Raw genomic sequence first — 18,948 nt, forward strand, 5'->3', positions numbered from 1 at the left:
GCAACACAGAGACATACAGGACAAACAACCATACACACACACACTCACACCTATTGAAACTTTAGAGACCAATTAACCTAAAAGTCATGTTTTTGGACTGTGGGAGGAAGCGGGAGTAACCGGAGAGAACCCATGTATGCACACAGAGAACATGCAAACTCCATGCAATAAGACCCCGGGCTGGGAGACGAACCCAGGACCTTCTTGCTGCAAGGCAACAGTGCTACGTAGTGCACAGTCCCAAATCTTGTATAAGCTGTATGAATTATGTCTTATGTGTGTTACTATAAAAGAGAGAGAGATGTAGTTACGTTACCAGAAGAGTCGCAAAACTATTTGGTCAAGACCGTCTGTATGCAACAAAGCTGAGAACAAGGGGACATATTTTTCAACCGGATCATTGTTTCATTACAGTTTTATGGTTAAAGTCAAGAGGCACAGATGAAATTTATTAATTGAAATTATCTTTCATCATGTAGTCATGTTTCAAACAGTGACGACATCTCGTGAGCCAGAATGTTCAATGTTTTTTATTATTCTTATTTATTACATAAAAGGTCCAGGCACCACAGTTTCCTCATTCCCTTCTGGCCTGTGATGATTTAGAAACGCAAAAGCTGTTATTCCTTGACCTAACACTGCACACATCAGTAGGATTGCTTGTTTGAAGTTGCTTTCAAATATGTTATATTGGAATGCATTTTTTACTAAATAAATTAGTAGGATAACTAACTCCATCGCTCTTAAAGTCTTTGGAATAGGCAGCAAAAACCACAGCAGCTTCCAGTCCTCTCAGTCCTACCTTTGAGGAAACAGATACTTATTCTTAAAAACGTCTGGCTTTCCTCGCTGTTTGCTCCTATGTCACTTGTGTCCAATGTTATCTGTAAAATAACTGTGTTCCTAAAATGTTCAAAACTGATCTAAAGTCTAACAGTCTGCTGCAAGTAATTCAAAAAGGAGACAACGTGCACATAAACCAGCTCTTCAAGTTCAACTTCTGTAGCATAAAACCAAACTTCTGCAGAAGCCAAAATAATTAAATAGTGAAGGAGTCCACTGTAACAACCTCGCTTTGAATGTGTGAAGCCAAAGCAGCTATCAGAGTCCAAGAGGCATAAATTGGGTAAAAAAAAAAATTACATTTCTCTAATGACCCTCCAGTTGGGCTGGGCGATAGGACTTAAAAATAAAATATTTTTTTGTACTAGATCCGATGTTAATCCATTTTATTCTTCTTGCTCTCTTTTGTAAAAAAAAGAAATTACAAATGAGAGAAAATAATTTCAAAAAGTGGCTTTTATATCAGTCAATTGTATGACGGAGTATTAGGGCCAGGCTACAAAGACTTTGATTCATTACGAGAATATTGCAGAAATATTAGAAGAATATGCAATTTTACCAGACAAAAAGTTGTTTTAATGAGAAAAAAATACAACAGTGCATTAGGGCCACCAACGATAGAAAAAAGGAGTATGTTCCACCAAAAACTCAGAAATGTTCTATTAAAAACACAGAAATTTCTGAGATCCAAAAGTCAAAAATTAAAATTGAAAATTAGAAGAAAGAAAATTAATCTAAAGATTTTGGATTTTTTTAGTGGAAATGTATTAGTTTTTTTCTACCTATTATGGCCCAAATACACCATTGTAAAAAGTGCTGAAAGTTATCAAGACCTAATGTTAACACGATTGATTCTAAGTCCTGCTACTTATAATTTAGTGCTTATGTGTTAAAAGATTAAGTATTTCTATAAAGTATTAAGTATTATCTGTAAAACGTATATCAAAGTATCACTTCACTAATTTTACATTTTTTGTGTTGAAGTTCTCATAAAATTATTTCTTTATTTTTCTAATATTATGACTCTATTATCGTATGACTGTATTCTTGTAATATTATGGCTTTATTCTAATAATTAAAAATAAAAATACTGAACCGAATACTTTATCATAGAGTTGGTCTTAATTCAAAACCCCAAAAAATCAAAGCTGTAAGTCAAGCACGATGGCGGCCCTCTGCATGCTAATGTCACTCTGAAGTATGAAACCCAAGGAGAGCGTTGGTGAAAAAAAATCAAACATTTGATGCCTTGCCCAGCCCTACCCTCCAGCGGTCAGGGTCATTGTGATGTTACATGATACAAGCTGCAAAACATTAGCATAAATGGGAGTCAGAGGGCTACCTCACCCTAATTTTCAAATTCAGCAGCCTCAGCTTTAGGAGGACAGGAAGCTGCCAAACAGAAGCATGAGAAGTGGAAATATCCAGTAGAGAACTTCGTCCAAGCTGTGGCATAAACACAAACTACTGTAAGAACACAAAGCTTTGGTGGGGCCCATTAAATCAGGCCTCCGAATTTTGGAAAAGTCAGCAGGCTTCAGCTGATTCATAAGAGGAGGAAGTGAAACATGAAGTGCAATAAGCAGCATGTGGTGGCAGCGTCCATCTTATCCTCGGACATCTGCAGGAACAGGAAAGGAAATTCGTCCCGCAACGCGACGAACATCACAACGATTCATCTGAGGGTTTTAGAAAAAGAAAAGAAAAGACCTGAAAAGCTCAACAGCAAAAATCAAAGTCAAGGTTTAGCAGGATGAAAAATAAAATGATGCTTTGATGTTGGAAAAATGTTGCTGAGTTGACTCCCATCATCATCATCATCATCTGGGCCAGAGCCTCTTCCTCTGTTACCTCTTCTCCTTCAACATCAGGCGGAAGTTGTGCAGCTGATATATACTGGTGGACAACCTGTAACAGCAGAGAAAGATTATACTGAGCATGCTCCAACTGGACCGTTTAGCTACACAGCAACGGTTGCTATGGGAACCTACCTGCCAAAGGCGTTCATTAAAGCCACTATTTCCTGCCGACTGAGCTGGAAGCCCTTTGACGGGCTGTGTTCTGGTAAGTTCTGGATCTCCTTTTCAGAGAAGAGGATCTTCAGAGCCGTGCCCAGACCCTGAGTCTGCACACAACAGAAAGCTGATTCAGTTGGCAGAAAAGAACAACTTTTTACACTGATTAGAAGAACATTACTGAGGTATCTTCAAGTCAACTGGTTCTACAACCTGAACTCCAGAAAACTCAAAGTGAAAATTAAAAGACGTTCCAACCACATGAACCAATATTTTTATTCACAGCAGAACATAAACAGCATAATAAATGTTTCAACTGAAAAACTTTATAATACTTTACACATGGGCTGGATGATTAAAGAATAAAATCAATACTACAATGGAGTATTAGGGCCAGGCTTAAAAAAAAGAAATAAGAAGAAAAAAGTCATAATATCACATAATATTTTTGACTTAATCCTCATATTACTGCAACTTCAGTCAAGTATTACTTTGACTTTATTCTCATAATGTTATGACTTTATTCTGAAAATATTTTTGACTTTATTCTCCTACAACTTTATTCTTGTAATTTTTTTTATGTATATATTTATTTTTTACCCTGGCCTTAATACTCCCTCATACTATGCACACGTGATCAATATGAATAGAAAATAAGTCCGATAGAATTTTACTGAACTCTGATCCAGAACGGAACGGCATTCTGGGGGATGTAGGCAGAGGAAAGGCTTTAGCTTCACAACCTCTTTGGTGGCATCAACTCACTCACTTATTGGTTACCTAGCAACAACCTGATGAGTAAAGAGAGAGCGAGACTGACCTGCAGCTTTCCCCAGAGCCGACACTTACTGCAGCCCACGCAGTCCATAATCCGGGAAATGTTTTTGAAATGGAGCCGGAATTCCTCCTGAATGACAGAAAAGGAGACACGGATGTCCAGAGTTCATTTATTAAGCTGGATTTATTGGTAAATTAACTTATATTGCCATTTTGTAGTCATATCGACCGTTCAACATGACTTTTAAAAAAAGTGTTGTTCACCTAGATGACCTCACAATGCTCACATGTTCACATAAAGATGCAAAACTCTGCAGGCAAGTCTGGGTTAAGTGACTTCTCAAGAACAACATTACATATGGAAGTGGAGGAGAGTTATGTGGATACAGGTTGGTCTCTACCAACCTGTATTTTGCTCCTCTGAACTATTAAATATAATCGTGGGTTGCTGTGGTGGCGCAGGGGCAAAGCACAACCCACGTACTGAGGCCTTGGTCCTCGTGCCTGTGGTCGTAGGTTCGACTCCCAGCCTGGCGACATTTGTCGCATGTCCCTCTCTCATTACCCTCTTTCCTGTCGAACGTCTTTCAAATAAAGGCCACGAGAGCCAACAAAACCATAAAAAAAACATAAACCTGTTACGGCTATGATCTACCTGGGGAATTGTAGCTGTCAACCATCATGGTCCACTACTGTCAGGTAAAAATACTTTTAACGTTATTCCCTGGCAAGGAGAGTTGCTATTCCCTTGACACATCACAACTGAAGTTGCTTTTCAAACCAAAATTATGACTAAAAATATGCACACTTATTCACTTCTATACTTATTGTAGCTTTAATTCTCACCTTTAAAGTCTTAGCCTCCATTTTGTGTCCGGCAAACATGGACTTTTCATCAAAGTGCATTGGGAAACTTCTGGAAGACAAAAAAATCAACAACTGTAAAAACTGTCTCATGAAATCTAAAGCAAAAGCAATTGTTTTAGTTATTGATTAATCTATGGATTATTCTGACAACTGAATAATCTGTAGATCATTCAATTTTTTTATTAATGCAGCTTTAGAAATACATTAATAAAATTTTTTATTCCTTCTAAGTAAGAAAGTAAGCATTTTATTACTTAAAATGCAACGATGTAGCGTTTGTAACAAAGGACGCATTTGCAGCTAAAAAGATCCACCATTTCTGCTTGACATAACATCAATACAGTGTAGAGCTGATTTGTAGATAATTATTTTAGATTAATGGATTAATAATTGAATCGCAAAAGGTGCCTAATAGGTTTTTTGGGGGGTTTTAAGCAATTTGGACCGAGTGAAGCTAAAACTGTCACTTGAGGCATTCTGGGTTGAACATATTCACAGAAAAATAAGTTTTATCTTAAATGCAAGATGTCTCAATTTTTTGTACATTTTCAGCTTAATACAGCTTTGATGGTGGTGTTCTTTGAGCAAATTACCTTTTTTATAGTTTGTCTGCTCTACTTAACAATTAGCTGATTCATCACAATGAATCATTTCAGCCCTAATCTGCAGCTTCTAAAGAGGACGCAAGTTGATAAAATTATGAGAATCCACAAATAATGCATGTTGGTATCAAAACTAGTGGAAAGTTTGTGGCGATTTCTTACTTGACCTCATTAAAAATCTGCAGCAGCAGCTCTTTGGTTTCTCCGTCCTCCTCAGAGCTTCCAGTGTACAGGTTGACGATCGCTCGCTCGAAGTATGGCGCCACCTTGGAGAGCGCGCGCAGCTCTATGAGGTACAGGAAGTAGAGGTTCTTCAGCCGCCTCGTTCCCTCACCCTTCGTCTCCGCCGTGTCGAAGCGGTGGCGAAACTCCTGGATGTTTGGGCCCCACACCGTGCGGCCCCAGCCCTCTGACATCACAGACAGAAACACTTCCATTTCAAGGTTATTATACTTAACCAAAAGTAGCAAAATAACAAAAAATAAAATGGAGAAAACATTTTCATTAACTGAAATAATTTATGGGGAAAAACTATAGCTAACTGGAACTATATCACATTTATAAAACTAAAACATACTAAAATTACAGACATAATATCCTTCTTTTTTGTGTTTATCAATCAATTTATTAGCTTTTGAACTGATGTGAAACAAATTTTTTCCACACACAAGCAGTTTACATCAACAATCTGCAAAATTACGGTATCCCATAATCCTCCTGGCAACATTTATGCTAGTCTGCAAAATGGCAACAACAAAATTTGAGAGAAAACACCAGTTGGTCGTTATTCAACAATAACTGAATTTTTTTTTTTTTAAACGGTATCTTCTGTTGAGTGTTCATTACCAATCAATATAAACATAATCACAATACAATATTTTGACCTTTTTGAATTCAGCACCTAAAAACAAACTAAAACTACCTCTGTAAATGCTAAAAGGTAACCTAAAACTAAACATTTAACTACTAAAAACTAGCAATCACACTAGAATGTAACAACTGAATTACACAAAAACTCACAACAAAGTAAAGGTAAACTATAATGAAAAATCCAAAACTATTATAACCATGCCCCATATAATTAGTTGGCATTCATAACATGAATCTGCTAAGAAAGTCTTTTTTGGAAAACAAAAAGATGGAAATAAAATATTGCGAATGTTGTGGATTATGACTGGATTTGGTGTTTTAAGAGTGTGTTTATGTTCATACCGTCCAACAAGAACTCTGCACACAGGTGGATGTTGATGCTGCTGTGGAGGCCCGAGATAAGTCGGTAGAAAACTCTTTTTTCCAAACACAAACCTGGACAGAAAGAGAGCTTGTTTAGTTTTTTATCAAACTGCAAACACCAAAACTATGTGGGATTAAATTCAAACCAACAAACCATCTAAATTAGCTTCTCTTTATCTACTGCGTTATAAATGATCATATTAAGAGTCTGCAGAAATGTGATTGTGAATCTTTTTAGCTTCCAAAGTGATGAAGTGACTCATGGAAAATGCTCTCAGGCCAATGACTGTTAGCTTGGCAGAAGTTGGGAGCTAAAAATTGAACTCAAGTAAGAGTAGAACCACTTCAACATATCTTTATTCTAGCTAAAGTTAAAATTTGCTGTCCAAGAAATTACTCAAGTAAAAGTAAAAAAGTATTTGGTAAAAGGTACTAAATAACTGATCAAAACACTTAATATTCAAAAATAACATACATAATCAAATGCATCAAAATATAAAGTTATGTAGAAATTGGGGTATTTTAAAGATCAAAATTAAAATAATCCATACAGACAACATAATTATAAAACCAAGCAAAAGAATAATGTTTCCAAATCTGCTTCTTTCAATATAAAACTTACAAAACTTTAACAAAAACTGCAGGTGTGTGTGAACATGATTGTTCTTCTTTCAATGAAGAGAATCTAGAAATTTTACTCAAATAATAGTAGTGACACTTTATAATTAAATTAAATTACTCTAGCAAAATTCAAAAGTATGTCATCGTACAATACTTGTAAAAGTAAAATTTTTTCCAAAAAGTTACTGAAGTAAATGTAACTGAGTAAATGAAAATAGTTACTAGCTCTGATATCTACTGTTGTTTTCTTCCAAACATTTAAATGACAGGCGATCAAAACATATTTTTTCTTGTCACATTTCTTCCTGGTTTTCCACTTTCATTCCAGTTTTGAGCTCTAACTGCCAAAGTTTCTTGCTTGACATCAACAACAAATACATTCTTATCAAAAGCTTATTTTCCCACCTGTAATGTCCACCAAATAATTCCAGGTTCTAAAGTTGTCAGCTACAGAAACAGATCTGGAGAGTTTGTCACTTTACATCTTTTTGTACTCTGGAGGTGGAAAAGTGAATCAAATAAAATTACTGGCATTAAATGAACTCACCTTCCAGCCACTTGTAAAAGCCTTCCCCTGTGGCGCCAGAAACAGAAGTAAAGATTCTTAATCTGAGTTCACAATTAAAAATGACGTCTTGTGCAGCCAGTTGTTTCACTCACCATCATCGTCTCCTGAAAACAAAGCAATAAAGAAAAGAAATTTACATTAAGGTCATTAAAATAATAATATTTAATGTGGAATGTTTCGTTTAGTGGTGGCCATTTTGCCCCCATGATGCATTCATGTCAAAACGTACATTAGACTACTAATGTATGAATAGACTTAATCCACTCCAACTAGCATCCCTAACTCTTGTATATATACTGTTACTAATTACAATTTGTCACATGATAAAATCTATTTTTAATCACCTTTAATCAAAACCCCAGTGCAAACGAATTATAAACTTTGGGCTGACACTTATCTATTACTCTCACTGAGATCTTTGATTTTACTGTCTGTTGTTCCTTGTTGGTTTTCCTGCTGAAGTGTTTGTTTTTTTTTACTTGTCTCTGACCAGATCAGGGGAATTTAACAGACATTGAATAACTCTGAACATCTAATATCTGCACTGATTTCCTGCTTATGTTGAACATAATGTTTCCTCAGTAAATGCAGCTCTGAAATTGTTAAAATGAACACCAGACACCAGTTTTCAGTGTTCATAGAGAGTCTGCTCCAGTCTCAAATGAACATGATTTCAGTGGCGGTGCTGTCCATGGTGCTGAACTGGACTTACTTTTTTTTAAATAATAAAAAAGGCTAAAAGGCTAAATATTATTTTTGCACCACTCATGGTGGCAGAATGCAAGAGCAGCTCTGTTACATTAGTTCTAATAATTTTCTAGACTTTATTTTTTTTGTTGAGCTCTGGACAGTTATTCCCTTTATTCTGAATGCTGTGCAGCTGGAAGGACTTTTGCTCACATTTTTTTTTTTGCTTTTATTTTTGGACAGTTATGATGTGTAACCGTTTACTATTTGGTGCATCTGATTACAAATAAAAACAAACGTTGTGACATGTTGGACATTATTATTGTTTAGTTTTCTTTCTAATGGGTCTTTCAGGATATTACTGAATTTCTGTTAGTGTCACTTTAATCTTTAAATTGTATGTTTGCTATTTATGGACCTGGCACCGTTTCATTAAACTGTTTACATCCACTCTTATTGTTTCCTTGCGTCTTGTTTTTGTTTGACAGTTTTAAGAAAGACCAACTTTAACCAATCTCTGAAGCTGTGTGAGGTTCCTTGCTGCCTCAAAGGCGCCATCACCATCCCAGTTCCCACAAAGCACTCCGTTACAGGATTGAATTACTCCAGACCTGCCACACGGTTGGCTGTGGTCATGAAATCCTTTGAGCAACTGGTTCTGACGTCACAGGCCCCCATGCAGGGCCCCTTGCCGTTTCATTAAATTCAACTGTTAATCAGACAATGCAGGTTTACACTTCATCCTGCACCATCACCACTATCCAGGCACTTCAGCCTGAATCTGACCTAGCATGTTTTTGTCCATTAATGTAACTGAGTTTGACTTCATGAATTCATAAAATAATTTGATTCTTTCTTTTTTTAATTGAATGTTCTGTCTGTGTCCATTAGGTGATTTTAAACCCAGTTTTCCAGGTTTTTGGGGGGTTTTTGCCTTCCACTCCAAACACTTAGACTTGACTTACCTCTACTGGGAGCCAAAGGGTTCAGAGGTCGGTATACTGATCTGGGCCTGCCACAGAAAAGCAAACATTTATTAAACACGTACAGACAACTGAGAAAAACTTTGTTTTGTTGTCAAATGTCTAGCTCACTGGTCTGCAACCTAAGGCTCTTTAGATATCCCTCTGTGGCTCTTAACGTGCTTAATAACTGAGCAATATTTTAAAATGTAAAATTGTAACATTGCCACCAGAAAATTGCATTTATTGTGCAATAATATGAAACAATTTTTTGTCACTAAGATGCAAACTACCTTGAAAGAAATATCTTAAATTTGGAAACAAAATTGTAATTTTTGCTCTGTAATTTTAAAATCTAAGCAGGTTTTATATGTTATGTGTTATAAAAACAAGCAATTTGGTTTTAAATTCATGTTTTGTTTGTGGCTCTGAGCTTCAGCCTGAACCCTGAATGAAATGTGACAGCGCTAATGTTTGTCTGGTCTCACTTGAAGCAGTTTTCCTCATAGATGCTGTTCCACACTCTCCATGCAGAAGCCCCTTTATAGCCGGTGTATCGCTCCGGATTCAGCAGCAGATCCACATACTCGGCGTCTGGAGAGGTTTCATCTGAAATAATCCACACATAGTAATATATAAATGTTTTGTGGTTCTTATTTCTCCCATCAATAAGAATGCAGCACTAATTTAGCTTTAATTTCCAGTTTACATCCTGCATTACCAACCAGAAAAAACAAAGATCCTTTCTTCATCCGAACCACTTTAGTGTTGACTGAGGAAGATTCTACACCCTCCACTTTTTGTGCTGCTTCAACCATTCAACTTTCACCATAATCTGCTCATTCAGGACATTACGGCTACATCTTTTGATATTCACATGTTCTACGGTTTAGGAAATATTCCGTTTTTTTATGATCATCTTGGGCCTTGTTGAAATGAATGGAAATTCCCTAATTTCTGAAAAATTCTGCTACAAACATTACACCCTACACTACTTCCACATACTTTCAGCTAGAAACGGTATTCAAACTTTAAAATATAGTCATATCCCTTAACTTCTTCTGTTTATTTCAGCTTTTTCATATCTTTTACAGATTTCATATCAGACACATATATTACACATATTAGTCACTAGAATTATTTATGTTTGCTGAACATCCCAGTGATGAGAGACAGAATATGTCAGAGATTATTTATTAATGTCTATATTAATTCGTAGCTGACAATAAGAAGGATTTTACCGTCTAGCTCACAGAAGTGATCCTGAGCATCATCGTGCCTCGCCCAATCAACAAAGGCCTCTTTGCTCTGGTTACTGTAACAAAGTAAAACTTAAAATGAATGAAAAGAGACCAAATGAATGCATCATTAAGATCCCAAATGTTCAACCAGTGAAAACAAAAACGAGACGCTTTGATGAGCAGAATGTCATTAAGATCAGAGCTGAACCTGAAACATGTTAGGACATTTAAAGTAAGTTACCCAACATCCCCGTTAGGGCTGAATGATTAATCACATTCATCTTGATGAATCAATTATTCAAATAACTGTTTGTAAATTAATTGCTAACTGAACTACACAGACTTAAAAAAGGCCATTTGTTATAAAAATATAGTATACTCAGAGAAGTAATTAATTCCAAATTTTAGAAAATATATTTACATTTTGCATTTAAGATAAGAAAAAAACATTGTAAATATGTTTTACACAAAACTCCTCAAGTTGCATCTTTTTTTAGCTTCACCCAGTTCAAATTTACTAAAGGAATGTCATGTTATTGCATTTTAGGAAATATTAATTTTCTTAATTAAAAATGGAATTGGTTTGTTTATTTCCATCTTTTAATGTATTGCCAATATTGTATAGAAAACTTACGCAGTTTAATGAAAAATCTGAAGAATTTATATGATTAATCACCAGAATAATCAGATAAATAGATAATAATCACTAGTTGCAGCCATATTGGCTTGTACAGGACATAGTCCTGAGAAACTAGCTGTTAGTCTTCTATTGTTGGGAATGATTTCCCTTTTCTATAAACTCACTGCCACCTGGCATCAGTGGAAAGGAAGTATTACTAATAATAATATCACAATGCTTCACTTAAAAAGGTCATTGTTCAGTTTTAGGGAGTGCTAGCTGTGTCAGGGTCCAAGAGATGGAGGTACTTGTTTAACCTGCTTCTAAAATCACTTTGCACTTTGAAAATGGGGTACACAGCATCTCCAGCAGGAGTCTGACCCCTGACCTGCAGCCAACAGAGGCGGGTCAAGGTGCGTGGTCTGACCTCAGGGTGCTGTTGATGGCGCCGAGCTTATTAGCCTGCTCACACTCAGCCTCGTCCGACATCGTGTTGGCTGCCTGGGAGTACTGAACACACACAAGGAGGTAGCATGTGTTAGCAAGAGCTAACCAGCAGAATAACAACACCTTTAAGTAATCACAAACTGCTTCAGCATGTGAGTAATTTCAATTTTGCCTAAAAACAAAAAGAAATAAAAAAATATCTTCGACTTTCGCCTGTTTTGCCTTGACAAACTGTCGAGACTGGAATTTTAGTATCCCACCCCTTTTCAAGAATTTTGAGAATTAATAATTTTCCACTCAATTATAAAAACAAACAGCTGTGATAATAAAGCTGAACATGCAGTCTATGAATATTTACATGACTTTTCTTTAAGGCCCATCATGAACACTTTCATTTGCTTGATTTGGGTTTTGTGAGAAGAGAAAGTGAAAGCAGTAGCTTCACTTTTTTTTTTTAGTTTCTTCCTACAAGAAGAGACCTGGAAATTCGGGGTCACCAATAGCAGTTTTCTGGCCTGTCGTCAATCTGTCAATCTGTCAATAGCCTGACATTCAAATTTTGCCCAATGCTGATTTTTTTGTCTGAAAAGTCACTAAATGTAGCAACAAAGTTGCTAAGTTGTCAACAGTGGGGTTATGATTGTCAACTGTGCAGCTACAGATGTGACTTAGTTAAAAAAGAAATTAAATTAAATTAAATTAAGAAAATCAGGGTCGATTTAAAAGTTTCCTCAGGCTTTTTCATTCTCTAGAATCGATGTGTTACAATTAAAACAGCTGAATCAGACAGCTAAACTCTGCACCCGGTTGTAAATAGTAATTTACTTTAAGAGGTTTTCTTACCTTGTTGTAATTTCCAGACTTAATGCCAATAGGAACCTTACTCTGCAAAACCGACATTAACAAAGTCAGCACCATATTTTTTATTTTATTTATTCATTTATTTCAAAATACAAAATGAAACAAGCAACCAGCTGAACATGAGAAAAGATCTGCATACATAACCAAGAACACAATCATTTCCTTGTCTCTACTTTTCTGTTTGAAAAGGAGTAGGAAGAATTCTTCTTCTTATCTCAATTTAATAAAATATATCACTTACCGACTCTAGTTATGAAAAACTTGTAATTAAAAACATGAATAAACTTCAGCAGATCAACTGAAAATTGCATGTAGTGATAACTTAAATAGAACTAAATAGTGGAATAAAGTTTCCAGTTCATCTGACTGAATCTGTGATGCAAGTGTGGGTGAACTCTGACCTCTGGGCAGGGCTCCACATGGCAGTCTTTGATGGAGCAATGTCCATCATCGGGCCAGAAAGGACATGGACGCTTTAGGTTCACCTGGGAAAAAACAAACATGGAGTCACTGCGTCTAAAGGACATTCTGGTGATCATGATGGCTTCCCAGCTTGAATTCAAGACTCACTTAACTCTACAAGTACTTTATGCTCGGTTGGATATATAAACAGACTCATTGTTCAGAACTTACACGGAGGCTCTTTGTTTAAAAAAAAACAAAAACATGGAAGTTGGTATGGAATTACAAAAGACAGAAAAAAATTTTAAAAAGTGCCTTTTATTTCAGTCATCCTTTAGTATTAAAGCAAGGCTACAATATTTGTTGTTTAATTATGACGACATACTCATAACAGTAGCAGAATAAAGACTAAAGATTTTACCAGAACATCTCAAAATGATGAGTAAAAAGTAATTTTGAAGAAAAAAAAGTTTCTATAGTTATTGAGCTCTAACTTCAGCAGCTCTGCGGTTCTTTCTTTGAATTATTCAGCCATTTGCTCAATTGTTTCAAAGTCCTGCTGCTGATAACAATTTGATGCTGATGTGTTACATTTTTTTCCTCATCTGTAAAAACAGATATCAAAGTATAACTTCAAAAGATGCTCAACATTCCTCAGTTGATTTTTTGTTATTTTTTATGCAGGAGTTTTCATAAAATTATTACATTCTCCTAATGTTACAACTTTATTCTGGTAACAATAAACTCATTATTCTTGCATTATTTTGAAACACGCTTGTCAAGTAAGATGATAGCTTCACTCTTAACTGTGGAAACCCAAAGAGCGCAATAGCGAGAAAAAAACTGTAGATTTTCCAAAACTTACATCTTCAAAAACAAAAACTTTGATTAATCGATTTATCACTTTGAATTGCAGGCATACTTTTACCTTTGTTTGAATTAGTATGCTCCCACTTATCTTATTGCTGTTACAACTGAAGTTTATCACTCTTTGACAATAAATTATATTTCTATTCTATTTGATTAGTAATAAAACAAAACAAATGTGATTTCAAAGCCCATGGAAACTCAAAACATCTAAGCTATTAGGACGTAAACCTTTAAAAAAAGAAACAATTTTTTATGCCAGTGATGAATGTGACACCTTCCATTGATTATATTTATTTCCACCTGCTGGATAATGTTTAAAGCTCTGACCGTAAATTACACTGGTTCATAATCCGCTTACTTTGTAGTATCTGAAGTAATCTCTCTCCGCCAGTTTCTTGATGCGAGGATAAATCTTGAAGTTGTTGAAAACGTCAATGCTTTCGACATCACAGAAGCAGTCATCGAGAACCCCTGTGAGCTAAAGCAGAGCACAAAAATCAAGGCAAATTAGCTGAACCTTCAAGATTTATTTACTTTCTAAATGTATTATTCTTTTTTTAAGAAAGGTTCATGCTAAAATTTAAATCCTACAACAGTTGGTTGATCAAGGCCCAAGAAATGTCATGATATATCCAAATAAACTGCCTTAAACATCTATCAGAATGATAAACTGGAACACAACACCATGACATATTTAGGAAGTAATATAGATTTAAGCATTTAATTTACCAAAAGAAGAGATGGAATGAGGTAAGAGTTGAGTTGTGTTGCGACAGCAGGTTTGACACATAAACCACCACCAGTTTGAACCATCGTTAATACTTTCAACATACAATGTGTTTTATTATCGGAGCCCAGAAAAACAAAAAGAAATCCCAACCCATTCGGTCAAACATGCTAACGCTGAGGTGAGCCTCTACTACAACAAAAACCTAAACCAGAGAACATTAAGACGTCCAGCAAATGTCGTAGAGTTTTTCTTTCTTATGCAAATCTGCTGCAACACACCGAGGTAAACAGGTGGCTTTGTTTCAACAAGTGATTTAACAAACTAGAAAACAATTCATCCAAATTATTGTTTACATATCCGATTCACTGTTTGAGATTGGAAGAACAAAGCTAAGAACATTGTCTGAGATACTTAAGAAACAAAAAATGCAATAAAATAGGCTTTGATGAAAATGTTTGCTTATGGGGTAAATTAAAAAAATCTAATACTGAAATTATGAAGATTAATTTTATTTGTACAGGTAAATTATTCACACCACTGGAATATTTCAATTTTAAAACATTTTCATTGAACCACTAAGTTTGTCTTTGTCCAAAAATAACAACTTTAAAAAAAACAAAGTGTTTTATTTGACTTTTATTAAATATTCTATTAAATCAATTCAAATACTTTATTAGTCCCACAAGGAAATACAATGTTGCAACTCATTTTATCCAGGTTTCTGCAAAGAGTTGCTGTAAATGCCAATGGCTGTAGGCAGGAAGGATCTCCTGTAACAGTCAGTGCTACAGCAAAGCTGAAGAAGCCTCTGAATGAAGAGGCTTCATAAAGAGGATGCACAACGTTTCAAATGACGCAATCTTTCTCAATAATGAAGTAAATCTCTTTATTAGCATTATAACGATAAACACTTCATATAGTTATGGACCATTCTTTGAATGTTTCCAATATTTTGACAAGTTATCTTTAGGAATGAGCTTAGAAAGCAGCCATGCCATCACTCAAATTTCTCTTCATAGTTCCTCTATCAAGTCAAAACTTTGACTGGGCCTCTCCAAAACATAGATAATACCTTCTGGTAAAATGAAAAAAAAACAAAAAACATTTTACCTAAATGTTTAAGAGGCACCCATTTACAACAACCATCAGTTTTTATTCAGAATTACAAACGCAAATTCATCCTCATAAAAAAACATATCAATTTGATCCTAGTTAAAGTAAAATGCAGTCAAATTCAGTGTGTAATACAAATGATGGCTTAAAAATAAAAACTTAAAAAGGCAATCAGTCCTCCGGAGAGAACATGTTTAAAAAGCAGAAAAGAACGACTCGGTATCAACAGACAGAAACTTCCAGAAACCCTGAAGTGATCAAAATGTGGTTTGAGTGGCGAAAAACACGGAAGAACTGTCTTTTTATAGTAATGAAACTAAGAGGAAGCGAGATAAACTGATAATATCTAAGGAAGCGGTACGATTTCTAAGATAATGAAATACATTTTTGTATTTTGTACTTTTGAGAAGTGAATGAAAGCTATCCTAGAAATCGACTAGATATTGGATTTAAAGGACATTTCCTGGTCAAACAGCAAGAAAGTTCCTCTTTAGAAGCTCTGGTATAAATATGGCAAACCATGTTTTAATTCTATATAAATACAAGTTTTTCATGCATGGAGAACAACTTTTACAGAATCTTTATAAATCACTTGAATTAGATGCACAATTATCTTCAGATTTATGACAAGATGTACCTGAAATTTAAAGTTTGAGGCATTTACCATAAAAAATGTGTACTGGTTCCTCAAAAAATATTGAAACATATTTTTCTACAAATACACAGAAGCATTTCTATGCAGCCAAATTTGAGAACAGATTTTACTTTCGAGGTATCAAGATACTAAACCCCTAAACAAAATCAGAGCATAACATTTTTCAGTTAGTTCTCTTTAAAGTAGTAGAATAATTATTTATATTGCCTTAAAACCTTCTTTATAAGTGAAAAACAATGTATATCTATTTTCTCATTTTTGATGTAAACAGAGCAGCAGCAGGACCACATTTAGCTTATATTTATAAGTGTTTTGTTATTCATTGTGGAGAAAAAACATGGAGAAAATCTCTTCAAAAACTTTTAAATTGATGCATTAACCTTCAAACAAGAAAAGCTTTTGAATTCCTGGTCAGATATACGTTGGCTACGCTGCGTCCCGGGCGACTTCTACTGCCTGAATTTGCATCAGATGAAAATCAGTCAGTCAGGGTTAGTTAGCGCATTACTGGAAATACTTCCACATGTTGAAATTATTTACTGAGGTTTCAAAAAGTATTGTATGTTACAGACGTTTCTGTCGACTCACCGGTCAGATTAGTGTTTCATTTTCAGAATCAAACCGATTCATTACTCAAGAAGCTAACATATGTGACAAACAAGGGATTTTATTAGACGCAAATGAAGAAATACATAAAATTTATTAAGTGGGCATATAATAGTACCAAATTAAAGTCTTTATGAAAACTCAACTTACTTTTTTAGTTGTTCTTTTTTTGTTGTTTATGAAAACAAAATGTTGAAATTAACTACTGATGCTTGAATTTATCTTTCAAGAATTAGGAAATAAACTTACAAAATAATCTAAAGACAGCTTACAATAACACTTATCCAACTAGATATAAATAGCACAAGTGTAGCAGACACTCAGGAATACCAGTTTGTCTTGTTATCGCAACAGAAGCATGAAAAATTAAAGTACAGCTGACCTCTGAGTGCAGCAGTCCACTGAAAGCGAGCACCATAATAGAGAACCCAGTTGTTCTCAGCATCATTTCCTTCTTGTGATATTATTAACAAAGTTCTCCTTTTGTTGGTGAAACTGCTCTCCATATGCTGGGGCAAAGCAGAAGTGTTTCTGTAGGCAGAACTGTCATAACTAACCAACAGCTCAACCCCGGATACGACTCCACCTCCAAAAGAACCAAACCCCGCCTGACGGAAGAGCTCAGATTGTAGTTTTAAGGGGAACTGTGTCCTTTGCATAGCACTAAAACAGCAGAGTAAAAACTACAACTCCCATGAGCAGGCACAGGGGAGGATGAGGCCTGCAGCCAATGAGAACACACCACGATTTGGACTTGTCCGTGGGAGTCAGACCTGTTTGAGCTGAAATTAAAAAAGCATTATGTTCACACCCACACAAAACCCGAATGCTGTTAGAAACAAAAACAAGGCTTTGTGTGGCAGTGAGGTGGCTCATATCCTGAAGAGTTGCTGCAGCCCACCTGGATCAGAGGTTCTGATCCAGAACTGCTTTTTACATTTAGCAGAACAGAAGTTGGGACTTAGAAAAGTTGCAGGATAGCGGGAGACCAGAGATCCAGACCTGCACCGTCAATATTTGATATACAAGATGCTGCATGGAGACACAGGACTGAAGGGAGCAACATAATAACACGTAATTCTGGGTAAAAACAAACCTATTTTCACATAAAGCGGCTAAAAAGCCCCGTTTGTAAGGTGTCCTTACATGACAGAGGCAGCTCTGATCCGCACTGTCCGACTCGCTGCTCTCCTGCTCGTTGTGCTGCGTTTGAGGTCTTCCGCTGTTGTGTTGAAACCAACCAAAAACTAAGTTCCTCAGAAAGCAGATGGACAGCAGAACCCAGCAGGCTTGTGCAGTTATCCTCCACATCCCTCACGGAGCTGGGCTGTCAACGATGGACAAGGAAAAAACAAACTTCCGCCTCTCTCTGTTCGACTGCGATCTGTGGGATGTTAGCCACCGGGCTAACTGTGGCTAAAACTGGAGAGTCCGCTCACACTGCATAAAAACACACGGAGACACGCTGAAAGAACGAAACATGTCTTTCTAAGTATGTGGTCACCAAATATCCATCTTACTTTCGATTAAAACACACAATTACGCGTCTTCCTTCCGGAAAAAAACAGTTTCCATCGTTTTTCTTCTTCTACGCTGCTCTGTTTTCTTCTTCCTGTCTTTTATTGACGGTTGCAAAGCAACGTTTGGTGCGCAGCCGCCACCAACTGGAATGGAGTGTGGGACGGGATACTAAATATCTACATAAAGTTTAGCAAAACTACAGAATGCAACCTTTATTTAAAAAAAATAGAAACAAATAACATATTTGTTAAAGTAATCATGATTACTTTAACAAATATGCTAAAGTAATCAATCAGAGCCAGAAGGAGAGTCTTAGATTTGTCAATCACTCTTTTGTGCAACTCCTCTCTCTTGCACTTTCCTAAGCTGCAGCTAGTTCAAGACATGTGCCACCAGTGCTAAGGTCAGTTAGCATGACCACTGATGATGGAATAAAGTTTCCTTTAAGGGTAAGTTATAGTTCAGTTATATTTCCACCATTGAGCAGCGAGTGCATGAGGATGATTGACAGATGATTGACAGATCCTCCTCCAGGATCTGATAGGTGGTTTTTGTTCAGAGAGGTACAGTTTTGCAGACTGCAATAGTACCTCAGGGAGGAGGTGGAGTATGATCTTTTCACAGATTATTTGTCTCATTTTACACTGTCTTAACTTAAGATAAGATAAGATAAATCTTTATTGTCATTGTCACAACGAAACGAAATTA

At 35.9% G+C, this 18,948-nt stretch overlaps 1 protein-coding gene across 2 annotated transcripts; it reads right to left on the bottom strand.

Annotated features, from left to right (window-relative positions):
• Positions 1-512: 512 nt before the first annotated feature.
• Positions 513-18,346, bottom strand: ero1b (endoplasmic reticulum oxidoreductase 1 beta). 2 transcript variants are annotated; one of them, XM_028016922.1, is made up of 17 exons: positions 18,240-18,346; positions 17,866-18,046; positions 13,974-14,093; positions 12,745-12,828; positions 12,326-12,367; positions 11,463-11,545; positions 10,417-10,490; positions 9,664-9,784; positions 9,179-9,225; positions 7,619-7,630; positions 7,506-7,532; positions 6,317-6,409; positions 5,267-5,513; positions 4,482-4,551; positions 3,679-3,765; positions 2,835-2,968; positions 513-2,751 (listed from the first exon to the last, which is right to left on the bottom strand). In XM_028016922.1, the coding sequence occupies exons 2-17, from the start codon at positions 18,028-18,030 to the stop codon at positions 2,691-2,693; spliced, it is 1,467 nt and encodes a 488-aa protein (XP_027872723.1). In that variant the 5' UTR covers positions 18,031-18,046; positions 18,240-18,346; the 3' UTR covers positions 513-2,690. The 2 variants fall into 2 exon arrangements, with proteins under 2 accessions (XP_027872723.1, XP_027872724.1); XM_028016923.1 differs by lacking the exons at positions 17,866-18,046; positions 18,240-18,346 and adding an exon at positions 17,102-17,261.
• Between the last annotated feature and the right edge of the window lie 602 nt (positions 18,347-18,948).

This window comes from Xiphophorus couchianus, chromosome 5 (genome assembly GCF_001444195.1).
Source record: "Xiphophorus couchianus chromosome 5, X_couchianus-1.0, whole genome shotgun sequence".
Taxonomy (NCBI): Eukaryota; Metazoa; Chordata; class Actinopteri; order Cyprinodontiformes; family Poeciliidae; genus Xiphophorus; species Xiphophorus couchianus.

Excerpts from the sequence above, each read along its gene's own strand:
- ero1b (XM_028016922.1), bottom strand. The coding sequence starts at position 18,030 with ATGTGGAGGATAACTGCACAAGCCTGCTGGGTTCTGCTGTCCATCTGC. Across the intron at positions 10,491-11,462 it reads GCCATCAACAGCACCCTGAG|TAACCAGAGCAAAGAGGCCT; the intron begins GTCAGACCACGC and ends ACTTTGTTACAG. Across the intron at positions 2,752-2,834 it reads TTAATGAACGCCTTTGGCAG|GTTGTCCACCAGTATATATC; the intron begins GTAGGTTCCCAT and ends CTGCTGTTACAG.